A 13,397-nucleotide genomic window follows, 5' to 3' on the forward strand; every position below is an offset into this window, starting at 1 on the left:
CCCTTCGATAAACATCAAAATAAGGAATTCATCAGCCTATAGCTCTGAGTTAAATCTGGCTCTTTATCCTGAAGCAATGGGCTGTACAGCTATTGTGAATCACGGTAAAGAGATGACCTTCCATAAACAGTTTCATAGCAATCTGCTGTGTTCCTCTGCAGTTAAAACTTGCTGCATTGTGCTATATTTCAGAGGCAGACCGCGTACAAAGGAAACCGTCGATCACCCTTCAGTCACTAAATGTCGTCACACGGTCTTTTGAGATCCCTGCAGGAGAAAGCATCCCTGAGTTTGATGAAAAGCCAAACTCCTCTGTCGTACAAGAAGGTAAGCCAGTCTAATCATGTTGCTCCCTGATTCACTTCATTGTCATTCTCTTACTTCTCCGATCACAGCAAAGACTCTGAGCAGTCAGTTTGTGGTCATCACCTGTGCTTTTAATTTTGTTACAAAAGCTGAAAAGGAGATGTAAATAACCATTCCTTTTGGACCTTTTGCACTCCCAATCTCGTGAACAATTAAATAAGAGAAAAGTGTTGGAGATGCTGGAAGTAAATACAAAAATTGCTGGACTATATTCAGGTCACTGATTTGAAATGTTAACTCTCTCTCCAGACAGGCTGAATATTACCAACAATTTTAATTTTACTCCTGGAACATTCAAGCTCCCAATCCATGAAATCATGAGCTAAATTCACCTTCAGTTAAAACATTAATCAGGGGTTTAAAGTGCTCTTTACTGTTACAAGGCTGTATTTATGAAATCAAAATACACTGGCTATTTGGAATCTAAATTAAAAACAAAATGTCAGCAGTTCTGACAGAATATATGGAGAAAGAGAGTTCATTTTTCAAAGTTGTGACCTTACAACTGAACTGGAATAATTTGGAAATGTAAGATTCAAGCTGGGGAAAGGAGGAAGCTGAGAAGAAATGGTTTCTCATAAGGTGGAAGGTAGGAGGGGTTACATGACAAAAGGTGCAAGACCAAAGGGAATGGTAATATACAGTAAGGAATCTAGATGTGAGTCCAGAAGGCTGGAAAGTGCTCCATTGATAGATGAGATGCTGTTCCTTAAATTCGCATTGAGCTTCAGTTGAACACTGCAACAGGCCAAAGACCAAGATCAGAGTCATAGAGATGTAAAGCATGGAAACAGACCCTTCAGTCCAACTCGTCCATGCCGACTAGATATCCCAACCCAATCTAGTCCCACCTGCCAGCACCCGGCCCATATCCCTCCAAACCCTTCCTATTCATATACCCATCCAAATGTCTCTTAAATGTTGCAATTGTACCAGCCTCCACCACATTGTCTGGCAGCTCATTCCATACATGTACCACCCTCTGCGTGAAAAAGTTGCCTCTTAGGTCTCTTTTATATCTTTCTCCTCTCACCCTAAACCTATGCCCTCTAGTTCTGGACTCCCCGACACCAGGGAAAAGACTTTGTCTATTTATCCTATCCATGCCCCTCATAATTTTGTAAACCTCTATAAGGTCACCCCTCATCCTCCGACGTTCCAGGGAAAACAGCCCCAGCCTGGTCAGCCTCTCCCAGTAGCTCAGATCTGAGAATTAAGATGATAAGGAACTAAAACTCGTAACTTGGGGTTATACTTTCCAATTGGACTGAAGAGTTCTGCAGAACAGCTACTTTATCTGTGGTTGATCTGTGCAATACCAAGGAAATGACACTGCATATACATCATATATGGATGAACTGGGAGGTCCACTCCATACTGAAGTCCAGGTCTGAGGCATACAAGTCAGGCAACCCAGATCTATGCAGGAAATTCAGATATAACCTTTGTAAGGTCATCAGACTGCCATGAGGCAATACCAAACTAAGTTTGAGACCCAGACCAACCAACAGACATCCATCTTTGTGGCAAGGCTAATGTAACATAATGGGTTACAAAGCAAACAGAATTGCAGGCAACAGTACATTCCTACCTGATGAGCTCAATGCACTCTATGCTCGCTTTGAACAGCTGATTAGTGAAACAATGTCACCCCCACCCAACAGCCTCAGATGCACTTATACCCACGGTCACCACCACAGACGTCAGATTGGCCTTCTTGAGAGTGAAAGCGACTGGCCTGGATGGAGTCCCCGGCTGTGCACTCAGATTCTTTGTGGACCAGCTGGTGGGAGTATTCACTGACATGATTTATCTCTCCTTAATATGATCAAAAGTCCCCACTTGCTTCAAGAAGATCGCCATCTTGCCAAAGAAAAATCATGCATCATGCTTCAATGACTATCACCCAGTGGCTCTCACCTCCATAATTATGATGTACTTCGAGAGGTTAGTCATGACTCACACTATCTCCAGCCTACCAAATTTCCTTGATCCTTTGCAGTTTGCCTATTGACCAACAGGTACACAGTAGACATCATCTCCCCAACCTGACATCATCCCTGGAACATCTGGATAACAAGGATACCTATGTCAGACTCCTACTAATGATGACAGTTCCGCCTTCAACACCACAATTCCAAACAAATTCATCTCGGAACTCTATGGCCTAGGTCTCTGCTCCCCCTCTGTAACTGGATCCTCGACTTCCTGATCCATAGACTGCAACCACTAAGAATAGGCAACAATATCTCCTCCACCATAATCCTCAACATCAGCGCCCTGCGTGGCTGCGTATTCAGCCCCCTATTGTAGTCCATATACACTCACGACTATGTAACCAAATTCTGCCCCAACACCATTTATATGTTTGCTGACAACACCACCATTGTAGGTTGGATCTCAAACAACCTGTGAGACAAAATACAGGAAAGAGATTAAATGCCTATGGGATAAAGACAACAACCTCTCCATCAAACATCAGCAAAATGAAGGAGCTGGTCATTGACTTCAGGAAGTGGAGTGGAGGGCATGCCCCTGTCTGCACCAACAGTGCTCAGGTGGAGATGCTGGAGAGCGTCAAGTTCCTAGGAGTGACGATTACCAACAATCTGCCCTGGTCCACCAACATCAGTGTAATGGTCGTGAAAGTACAACAATGTTCCTACTTCCTCAGGAGGCGAAGGAAATTCGGCATGTTCACAAGGACTCTTATCAATTTTCAAAGGTATACCATAGAAAGCATCCTATCTGGATGCATCACAATGTAGTTTGGCTGTTCCTAAGACTGTAAGACACTAAGAGAGTCATGAACACAGCCCAGTCCATCACACAAACCAGCCTCCCAGCCATTAACAATCTATACTTTGCACTGTCTCAGCAAAGCAACCAACATTATCAAAGATCCCTCCCAGCCCAGTTATACTCTGTTCCACCCTCTTCTGTTGGGTAGAATGTGTAAAAGCTTTAACATATGTATGAATAGATTCAAGAACAGCTGCTATATTCAGACTTCTGAATGGACCTCACAGATATTATTCTGATCTCTCTCTGCACCTTCTCTGCGGCTGTAACTCTGTATTCAGCACTCTATTCTGTTACCCTGATACACTTTGTATGGGACAATCTGCCTTTACAGAATTAAAACAATACTTTTCACCGTATCTCATTTGATGTGATAACAAAAATCAATCAATGTAGTTCCCTGAGAAGGCCATCATTTCAGTTTATTCCAGTCTCACTTAGCTGATCTCTTCCTATCTTTTTCTCACCTTGTTCAATCCCTCCCAACCTCCATAAATGCTTCTGATGCTTTATGTCAATTCTTTTGTTTAAAGATGAATAACTGTCAGTGCCACATCCTGTTCTCATCCAGGACTGGATAAGTTCAACAGTTTCACTTTCAAATTTCCATCCCTTCTCCCACATTTACCTGCTCCATCTCTGATACTTTGCTACTCTTCCTTGACTTCTGTCTCTGTATCAGAAGAAGGGCAATATACAAATAACCATTACAAGCCCAGCGATTCTCACAGTTCCTTGACTTAACTTCCTTACACCCAAAATGCTGTCAAGCCCCCATTCTAATTGCCCAGTTTTACTACCTCCTTTTAATCTCTTCCTTTGTCTTCCTTTTACCACAATGAAGGATTTCACATCACCAATCTTCAAGACCCTCAACTGTGATCCACTCGTTTCCAGCACATCTGCCCTCACCCTCTCCCTCCCAGAACTGTGATGAAATTCTCCTTGTTCTCTCTTATTCCATCCCCACAGCAGCCTCTGCATTCAAAGGTGGAAAGTGTGGTGCTGGAAAAACACAGCAGGTCAGGCAGCATCTGTGGAGCAGGAGAATCGACATTTTGGGCATAAGCCCTTCATCAGGAAGGACCAACCTCTACCATTTCCCACCAACTCAAGCATGTTGCCAAAATAAAACACATTTTTCCCTTTGCTCTCCTGTCAGCATTCTGAAGGGAGCATTCCATACACGACTCACTGCTCCACTCCTCTAACACTTGCAACACCTCTCTCGCTTCCCTCAGCAGCCTAACTCGATAGGGAGTGTAATATCTTTTCTTTTTAGCTCTGAATGCTTCACTGCCCAAGGCCCCAAAGACTGCTTGTAGGTAAATAGTTGACCTGCCGCATGTTGTGATTAAGGAGAAGAATATATTTTGGAAATATTGCATAGGAGGAGGGGAGTTAGATCTCCTTAAATTCCAGGGCATTGACTTTTGTTTAGCATTATTCTAATCAAATGAATCTACGGGTGCATATTACACTCAAGTAGTATTGAGTTTGATGTTTGTGTGAGCCATTTATGCTGATAATACTGAAATATCTATGTTACTCCAGGCAAAGATGTAATTTTTAAAGCCAAGGTGTCTGGGAACCCCAAACCCACTATAACATGGAAGAGAGGAAGTGGAAAGCCAATCAAAGAAGGAGCAAAGATTTTCTTTGACACCATCTTGAAGGAGAATATTCTAAAGGTATTTCAAATAGCAGTCGGTTGTTCAGTGTCAGACTGTGTGTGCTATTAAACTTGCCATTGCATTCAGACTAAACTCTAACCCCTTGAGATAGTTGCTTCAGTAATATTCAAGCTGTTGATTTGATTGTATACAGCTTGCTGATTTAGACCTCAGGGGTTCGGTCTGATATATCCATATCATAACACCCATTAACCTCACACTGCAGCCAGCAACATAACAGCATTCACTGAGACTGTGCTACTGAGTACAGAGATTGGCATTAGCATCCCTTCTCGGGCCTTGTGGTTTTGGAGTGACAAGTAAAATTGATGTTTCACCTTGAAGCGGCTAGCCTGTACACATGTAAACACACACACACATACATACACACACAAGTATACACAACACACATGCACACACACAACGATAAGGTTATCTATCATACTTTTATTACTAATTTGATAGAAACCATGATATATGGTGCTCTTTATCTCTCAGCTTCAATTCAATCAAGAACAGACTCATGCACAATTGGCACTTCAATAAATTTTGAGATGTTTGGACCACTTATGTTCACATACTTATGTTTTGTGAGGCTTTGTACATAGAATTTATCTCACTGGTAATGCATTTGGGAGAATTAGATCCAGTTGCCCAATTCACATCCTATGCAGTGCTACAATCATCAATCTTAATAGAAACACAGTCTGATTAGATTAGATTAGATTACTTACAGTGTGGAAACAGGCCCTTCGGCCCAACAAGTCCACACCGCCCCGCCGAAGCGCAACCCACCCATACCCCTACCTTTACCCCTTACCTAACACTATGGGCAATTTAGCATGGCCAATTCACCTGACCTGCACATCTTTGGACTGTGGGAGGAAACCGGAGCACCCAAAGGAAACCCACGCAGACACGGGGAGAATGTGCAAACTCCACACAGAGAGTCGCCTGAGGCAGGAATTGAACCCGTGTCTCTGGCGCTGTGAGGCAGCAGTGCTAACCACCGTGCCACCGTGCCGTCTGATTCCATCTTTACAAAGAAATCTTGTTGCACACAAACTTCTAATTCCATCAGGATCAAAATGCCCTTAGGTATCGCAATTTGTCAGACAAGCTGATTTATTCACTGATTAAGTCACTGAATTATTCACACTGCACTATAGTGAGATAACAAATCCAGAGACCTCCATCCTAGTGACTTCAGATTTCTCAGCCTGACTTGTGAAGTGCAGTACCAAATTAGCCAGCGGTTCTGAGGAAGGATCTCCAGACCCGAAACGTTAACTCTGATTTCTCTGCACAGATGCTGCCAGACCTGCTGAGCTTTTCCAGCAACTTCTGTTTTTGTACCAAATTAGCCAATCTTATTACAAATGCAGTTTTAATTTGTTCAACAATGGTATAGCTCATTTAAGACCAGATTTTAACCAGCTTTGCATTCTGCAAGTTCAGTTCTACCGAAGGACAATGTTTTCTTTGCTTGGTAAATGCGTAATTTGTAGAAATTTTTACTTTTACAGTTGGACCATGTCACTCCAGATGATGAGGATGCCTACAAATGCATTGCTTCCAACACTCATGCTGACTGCACATACACTGTTTCATTGATGGTGACTGAGTGTAAGTTCTGAACCTGAGTGGATTATACATGATAATGTTTATTTACTGCACGTTGCTGTGGTGTTACTTTGAAACAGTTCCTGAATGAAGCACGTGCAGCTACTAGACAAGCTTGTTTTCCCTAGGTTTTTTGTGATCTTCTTTTCTTGAACATAATGTGTTATGAAAAACAAAACTGTTTTAAAGATTATATTCATTCCATTCCTCTGGAGAGCTTCACTCCACTTGTGGCATTTACATTATTGGAGCTCCCATAGCCCTTTCCAAGCATTCTGAGGGTATGCATCAGCTGTATTTGGCTAAATGAGTTTGTCATGACTGTACCTCTTCGTGATCTTCATGTTACAATGCAAAGAGGATTTCTCCAAGCATGTTGTGCTGATATGAGCTGTGTTGCGTCAAGTCTACAACAAAAAAAGCACATTTAACTCAGTTGGTCTTTGCTAATGTTTATGTTTCATGTGAACCTCCTTCTATCCTTCTATTTAACTTCATTAATATACACTTTTTGTTTCATCCTCATATGATTATTTAAATTTCTTTTAAATGTATTTATTCTACTTGCCTCAATTGCTCCTTGCATTTAGTATTCCATCTTTTTATTACATTTTGCTGCAGTAGATTTCTCTACAATTCTTTACAGGATTTATTTATGGGCAATCTTGTTTTTGTTGGCTTGAGGTTTTGAGTTCCCCTAAATTAGGGAGTTATCTTACAGACAGGTTAAGCAAGAGCCTGACATGGTCATATTCACAGAATAGACCTTATAGACAATGTCCCAGACAAAACCAGCACCTTTCCTGGGTATTCCCTGTTTCGCACCCCCCACCCCTCCTGATCCCCAGGAGAAAAGGGGAAACAGTGATAAACAGTCAGCAGGGAGTTGCCCTCAGAGATCTTGATATTGACTCTGGTCGCCATTGTTGTGGTTGTTATTTTATGGTAGTTTCCTCAGCCAAACCATCTTCAACTGCCCTCACGATTAACCTTCCCTCCATCATGAGGTCAGAATTGGAGATGTTTGACAATGTGCAGTACTATTCATAATTCCTCAATTCCTGAAGCCTTCTATGTCCAAATGCAGAAAGTCCTGGCTGGTATTTAAGCTTGGCATGACAATGTGGCAAGTAACATTAGCCACAGATAAGTGCCAGAAAATGATCAACTCCAAAAAGACAGAATCTAACAATTGCCCATTGACATTCAAAGTCTGAATGGCTGAATCCCCCATTGGGCATTACCATTAATCAGAACCTGAACTAGACTAGCCATATAAGATTAGATTAGATTATTTACAGTGTGGAAACAAGCCCTTCGGCCCAACAAGTCCACACCGACCCGCCAAGGCGCAACCCACCCAGACCCATTCCCCTACATTTACCCCTTCACCTAACACAACGAGCAATTTAGCATGGCCAATTCACCTAACCTGCACATTTTTGGATTGTGGGAGGAAACCGGAGCATCCGGAGGAAACCCACGCAGACACGGGGAGAATGTGCAAACTCCACACAGAGAGTTGCCTGAGGCAGGAATTGAACCCGGGTCTCTGGCACTGTGAGGCAGCAGTGCTAACCACTGTGTCACCGTGCCGCCCACTGTGTCACCGTGCCGCCCATGAATGCATGAAATGCATTCCTTTGCACATTGATCTATGTAACTCCACTTTCAGTAGCCCATCATTTCAGGAAGCTAACATCATAAGAACGACTGAGTGTTTATCAGCTGAACATATCCCATTCCAACCTAAAGACCTCTGGCAGACAGATTTGTAATCATATGACTATCCACAGTCAGTGGTTTGCAATTGTAATGATGATTGGATTGAATACCAATCATTGATGTTTCAGTAAGAAAATGGACTGCCCCAGATGATTTTGAATGCTGCAAGTTCCTTTTAGACCGGCAATGAATGAATAAAAACACTTCTATAAACTTATAACTCAAGTCATGAGAGCTTGATTCTATTTTTCCACATTTAGAATACAAATATTCAAATTGAATAATAGAGAGCTAATTATTCCACATGAATTGTTCCACATTATTTAATTCAAAATTCCTTATTCGTTCTTGTGCAATTTGTTCTTTTGATGCAGGTCAAGAGAAACAATTGAACTTTCGGACAATGTTGAAAAAAAGGTAAATCCTTTACTCCATGACCCAGAAAGATTTCAAGAGGGCTCCTTGCAGATAGCAATGTGATAATTAGATGAACAGAAGAATGTATATAGGCTACCTGCTGTTAAATGAAAGATTTAGAGAAGATACACAGGAACTGGAGCATACAGAGAGGAAATGCAATAGGCATATATATTACACACACATATATGTATGTGAAAGTATCTTCAATTGGTAAATATAGGCCACATAGAGGGATTTTGGTAACTGGAATGTTTGGATAGAGAATATGCAGTGAAAACTATGGTCCATATAAAACGTTGTTGATCGTTCAGTAGGGTGCTGCTTTATGAGGGACTTGGTTCAGTAAGGATGTTACTTGTGAGATAATGTAGAATAAATAGAGGATACTGAATCAATGGTAGTAATAGGATGTGTAATGGTCATCTCTGAGATCTAAAAAGGATATTCAATAAGTAACCATATGATATACAAAGAATCTGTAATGACCCACTTTTGACATTATCAGGATAATTGTAGGAATTATAGAAGGAGTTTGGTAAGTGTGGAATATATGGAACAGCTATCCTCAATCTTTTTTTCTTAGCTCCTCCCACCTACTGTAACATGTATTTTGTTGTTAAATATCATTATATAAATGATTACATATTTATTACTTATCATGTATTTATTATTATTGTTTGACTTATTTAATGTGAAACCTGTTGCTGATGTACCTTGGACAACACCCATATGCATTGATCAATGTTCATTCTGACTCGGTGCTTTGTTTCCATTGATGTAACTGGTGGACAGAAACAAGTTATACTAAATTTGACCAACACTTTTAACGCTTCAGAAGGTGCATTACTTTATTCAGCTACATCAGTCAATGTGTTACAGCTTCACGAGATGGTTACACATAAGCACTTGCCAGGAGAGGCCACTGGCTGACAAACCAGAATGGGAAACACTGATGTCTTTCATTTTACTCTTCTGACAGATATTGGACTCTGCCATTTGGATAGGATGGTTAACGGAACACTGACAGAGATCTAAACAAGTCATTCCTGTTCTAGTGTCACTCGGTTTAGTGTTCAGTTATTCATCAGTGGAAGCCTGTATATTCTTTGCATTTTAGCATGTACAACACAACACATATTGCTTATGTAGGCATTTGTATAACGTATTGCCAAATATTATTTCTATTATACCATCACAAATTGCACATTTTGTTCCTAAATTATGCAAAATGTACATTCATCCCATCACAAACACATATAAAAGTGAACTAAATTAAAATTATTTGTATAAGTTCCTATAAACGCAAGAGCTGCTTATACCGCATTAAGCATTGTCTATACCAATAGTTGCACCCTGTCCTGATTCCTCCCTCTACAAATGTGGTCAACTATGTTTAATGGACTCACCTTAACACATGTACAAACTCAGTAAAAGATGTATATGTTATTCAGTAATAGAAAACCCAGCAGAAGAAAGAGGATGAAAAGGGAGATGGTTTAATTTGGAAAAATAACAAGTGATTTATTGGAAAAAGTCCATAAATATATAAAAATATAAAGTCATACAAATATATGATTGGGACAATTAGAACAAAACCAAATGACAGTTCAGTGATTGGTATTCATTTGATTTGGTCCCTGTTTTGACCTTTGTCCTTGCAAAAGTAAATTCTGAGACAACATGCAGATTCTTAAGACAAAAACATTCATGATGTGGAGGTACCAGTGTTGGACTGGGGTGGACAACATCAGAAGTCACACAACACCAGGTTATAGTCCAATAGATTTATTTGGAGTCACAAGCTTTCAGAACACTGCTCCTTTGACAGGTGAAGTGAAGAAAAGCATACTGGCACAGAATTTATAGGCAGACCACTCACACCATTTGTATGATTGTTTGAACTCTATGCCCATTAATCTCTGTGCTGGTATGCCTTTCTTCACTTGACCTGATATAGTGCAGGGTATGAAGAAGGTACATGGTGGAGTTTGTCCTCCAAAATATTGGGTACATTTGCTGGGATCCTGCAGTGCTATTTGGGCCTTACAGGCATTAATCAAAAATCATAAATATTGCATCCATCGGAATAAATCGGAAAATGTGCTCAGACTTTGAAGCCCCTCACCTCGGCTTGCTGTGTGGAGATCATTCAGTGAGGAATTGGAATTTACATCATACTTGATAGTAACTGAGGTTTACTTGCAGGTCAGCACCAGCTCCAAAGGAAGAAAGGAAAGTTCCAGATGAAAAGGAGATGTGGGAGATCTTAATGAAAGCCGATAAGAAGGATTATGAGAAAATTTGCCTGCAGTATGGCTTCACTGACTTCAGAGGAATGCTGAAGCGCTTAAAGGAAATGAAGAAAAAAGTAGAGACTGAGGTGGGAAAAGTTTGAAAAGTTTTGAGCTCAGGAATGAGGTTGAGTAGGAATCAGTGCACTATGGAGACACTTGAATGTCAAACAAGTCTGAAAATCCAGAGAACTCTGACAATAGTAATATTGCTCAAGTAGACCATAATTTCAATGGAGAAAGATTGAAAACGGGAATGGGTAAAAATGGCAAATTAGAAAGTAAATGTTTTCTTAGATTATGTCCAAGAGTGTAGGGAAGTTGGGGAGAGTGATAGATTCAACAACCTTTGCATCTGAATTCCAGATCAAAGTGATGGGCTGAAAGTTACTTTTCTCTTTGGTTGAGAAATACAATTGCAGCCACATTTTACTTCTTGGGCACATTGGTATATGAGAAACTAAGCAGAGTCAAAACAGTTTTATGAAAGGGAAACCCATGTTTGACAAACTTATTAAGAGTTCTTTGAGAAAGTATTAATCAAGATGAATTAAAAGTAATTAATATGTTTAGACTTCCAAAAGTCATGCCATAAGCCACCATGTAAATGTGAAAAATGATCTTATGGTCATGATGTGATATGTTAGCATGGATAGAGGATTGCTCAACTAAAGAAAACAGAAAAGAGGGATAAATTTGTCATTTTCAGGTTGGAACACTGTAACTTAGTGGAGTGTCACAGAGACCTGTGCTGGGACCTCAACTATTTGCAATCTGTGTTCATGACTTGGATGAAGGGACTGAATGAATTGCAAACAATCCTAGCAGGTTATGACTCAGGGGTATATTTTTAAGGTGAAAGGAGAGAGGTTTAAAGGCCCATAAGACTGTCAGTTATCCAGATTCAAGACTGCACAAAAGCTTAGCGAAGAGCCCAGCCATCCATTAGATTGCTGAAGCAGCTGAGTCGCAGTGAAATCATGACTTCATCGACAGTTCTGGAGCTGTCATCTATTCTGCCAATTACACAATGCTTTCTTACACAACACAGAGGTTTCAAGTGTTTGTAGTTTCTGTTAGTGACACTCCATAAAATTGCAACAGGCTAGAACATGCCCAGCCCCAACAGTGAGCCAGTCAGCTCAGTATTACCTGGTGCAGGTAGCTTTGCACTGAGAACATTTCATGGCACTCGTGAAAATCAGTAATCCTAGGAATGGGATTGGGAATCCTGGAATCAAGACCTAGCTGCTTTTTTACACTTCCACAGAGTCTCCCCAAGTCTAATAAAACTCAGCCCAAAGAGTCCATCCTGGAAAAGGCGATAGACTGTTTGTTTTTATTCATTCATGGGACAAGGGCATCACTGATCAAGCCAGCATTTATTGCCCATTCCTACTTGTTAACCACATTGCTGTGGGTCTGGAGTCACATGTAGGCCAGACCAGGTAAGGATGGCAGTTTCCTTCCTTACTGAACCAGATGGGTTTTGCCAACAATCGACAATGGATTCATAGTCATCATTAGACTCTTACTTCCAGATTTTACTGAGTCCAAATTATGCTATCTGCCCTAGCGGGATTCAACCCTGGATCCCCAGGACATTATCTGGATCTCTGGATTAACAGTCTAGCAATAATACCACTAGGCTATTGCCTCCCAATTAATTGAGTGGGCAAAGATTTATTGATGGAGTACGTGAAACATGTGTGGCTGTGCACTTTGCTAAGAAGTATTGAATGGTAGAATATTACGGGAATTCAAAGATTGCAGAATGCTGTGATCTTGAAAGGTTTGGGTGTCCTCATGTGTGAATCACAAAATGTTAGCATACAGGTACGCAAGTAGTTAAGAAGATGCATTGCTGGCCTTTATTACAAAGGGGATGAAGTGTGAAAATAGTGAAGTTTTTGTACAACTTTACAGAGCTGGGACAAACTTTGAAAACAAGGTTTTTCCTTTTTTCTTAAGGAGGGAAATGCTATCAATGGATGTTCCTCATCTCAATGAATACAGAAAGTGATCTGTTCTCATTAGTGATGCATTGCTTGACTTTGCTCTGACAGGCAGTAAAGGTTTTAAAGCCATTGGAGGACCTGGAAGGCAAAGTCGACTCAACAGTTACCTTTGATACAGTTTTGGAATTGAAAGATCCTAACATGAAGATGCAGTGGTTCAAGGTAAGGCAGGATTATTACACTGAATGTTTTAACATTGCCCCAATTGGGACAAAAAAAACTACCTCACATGCCATGGCACTTGGATTTCTTTCTCGAGGAGAAAGTGAGGACTGCAGATGCTGGAGATCAGAGCTAAAAATGTGTTGCTGGAAAAGCGCAGCAGGTCAGGCAGCATCCAAGGAGCAGGAGAATCGACATTTCGGGCATGAGCCCTTCTTCAGGAATGAGGAAAGTGTGCAAGTAGGCTAAGATAAAAGGTAGGGAGGAGGGATTTGGGGGAGGGGCGTTGGAAATGCGATAGGTGGAAGGAGGTTAAG

At 40.9% G+C, this 13,397-nt stretch overlaps 1 protein-coding gene and 1 long non-coding RNA gene across 4 annotated transcripts in view; one reads left to right on the forward strand and one right to left on the reverse strand.

The window, feature by feature from the left end:
* The window catches only part of LOC122557921, a 117,227-nt gene that overhangs the window by 31,482 nt on the left and 72,348 nt on the right, over positions 1-13,397 (reverse strand). The gene's annotated exons all lie outside the window — the stretch shown is intronic.
* LOC122557920 (immunoglobulin superfamily member 22-like) overlaps positions 1-13,397 on the forward strand; it is an 81,603-nt gene that overhangs the window by 14,824 nt on the left and 53,382 nt on the right. For all 3 annotated transcript variants that reach the window (XM_043706139.1, XM_043706138.1, XM_043706140.1), the window contains 6 exons: positions 193-327; positions 4,723-4,859; positions 6,368-6,467; positions 8,564-8,606; positions 10,815-10,989; positions 12,967-13,080. In XM_043706139.1, the coding sequence (XP_043562074.1) occupies positions 193-327; positions 4,723-4,859; positions 6,368-6,467; positions 8,564-8,606; positions 10,815-10,989; positions 12,967-13,080 (704 nt within the window). The remainder of the gene's footprint in view (positions 1-192; positions 328-4,722; positions 4,860-6,367; positions 6,468-8,563; positions 8,607-10,814; positions 10,990-12,966; positions 13,081-13,397) is intronic.

Source organism: Chiloscyllium plagiosum, chromosome 16 (genome assembly GCF_004010195.1).
Source record: "Chiloscyllium plagiosum isolate BGI_BamShark_2017 chromosome 16, ASM401019v2, whole genome shotgun sequence".
Lineage (NCBI taxonomy): Eukaryota > Metazoa > Chordata > Chondrichthyes > Orectolobiformes > Hemiscylliidae > Chiloscyllium > Chiloscyllium plagiosum.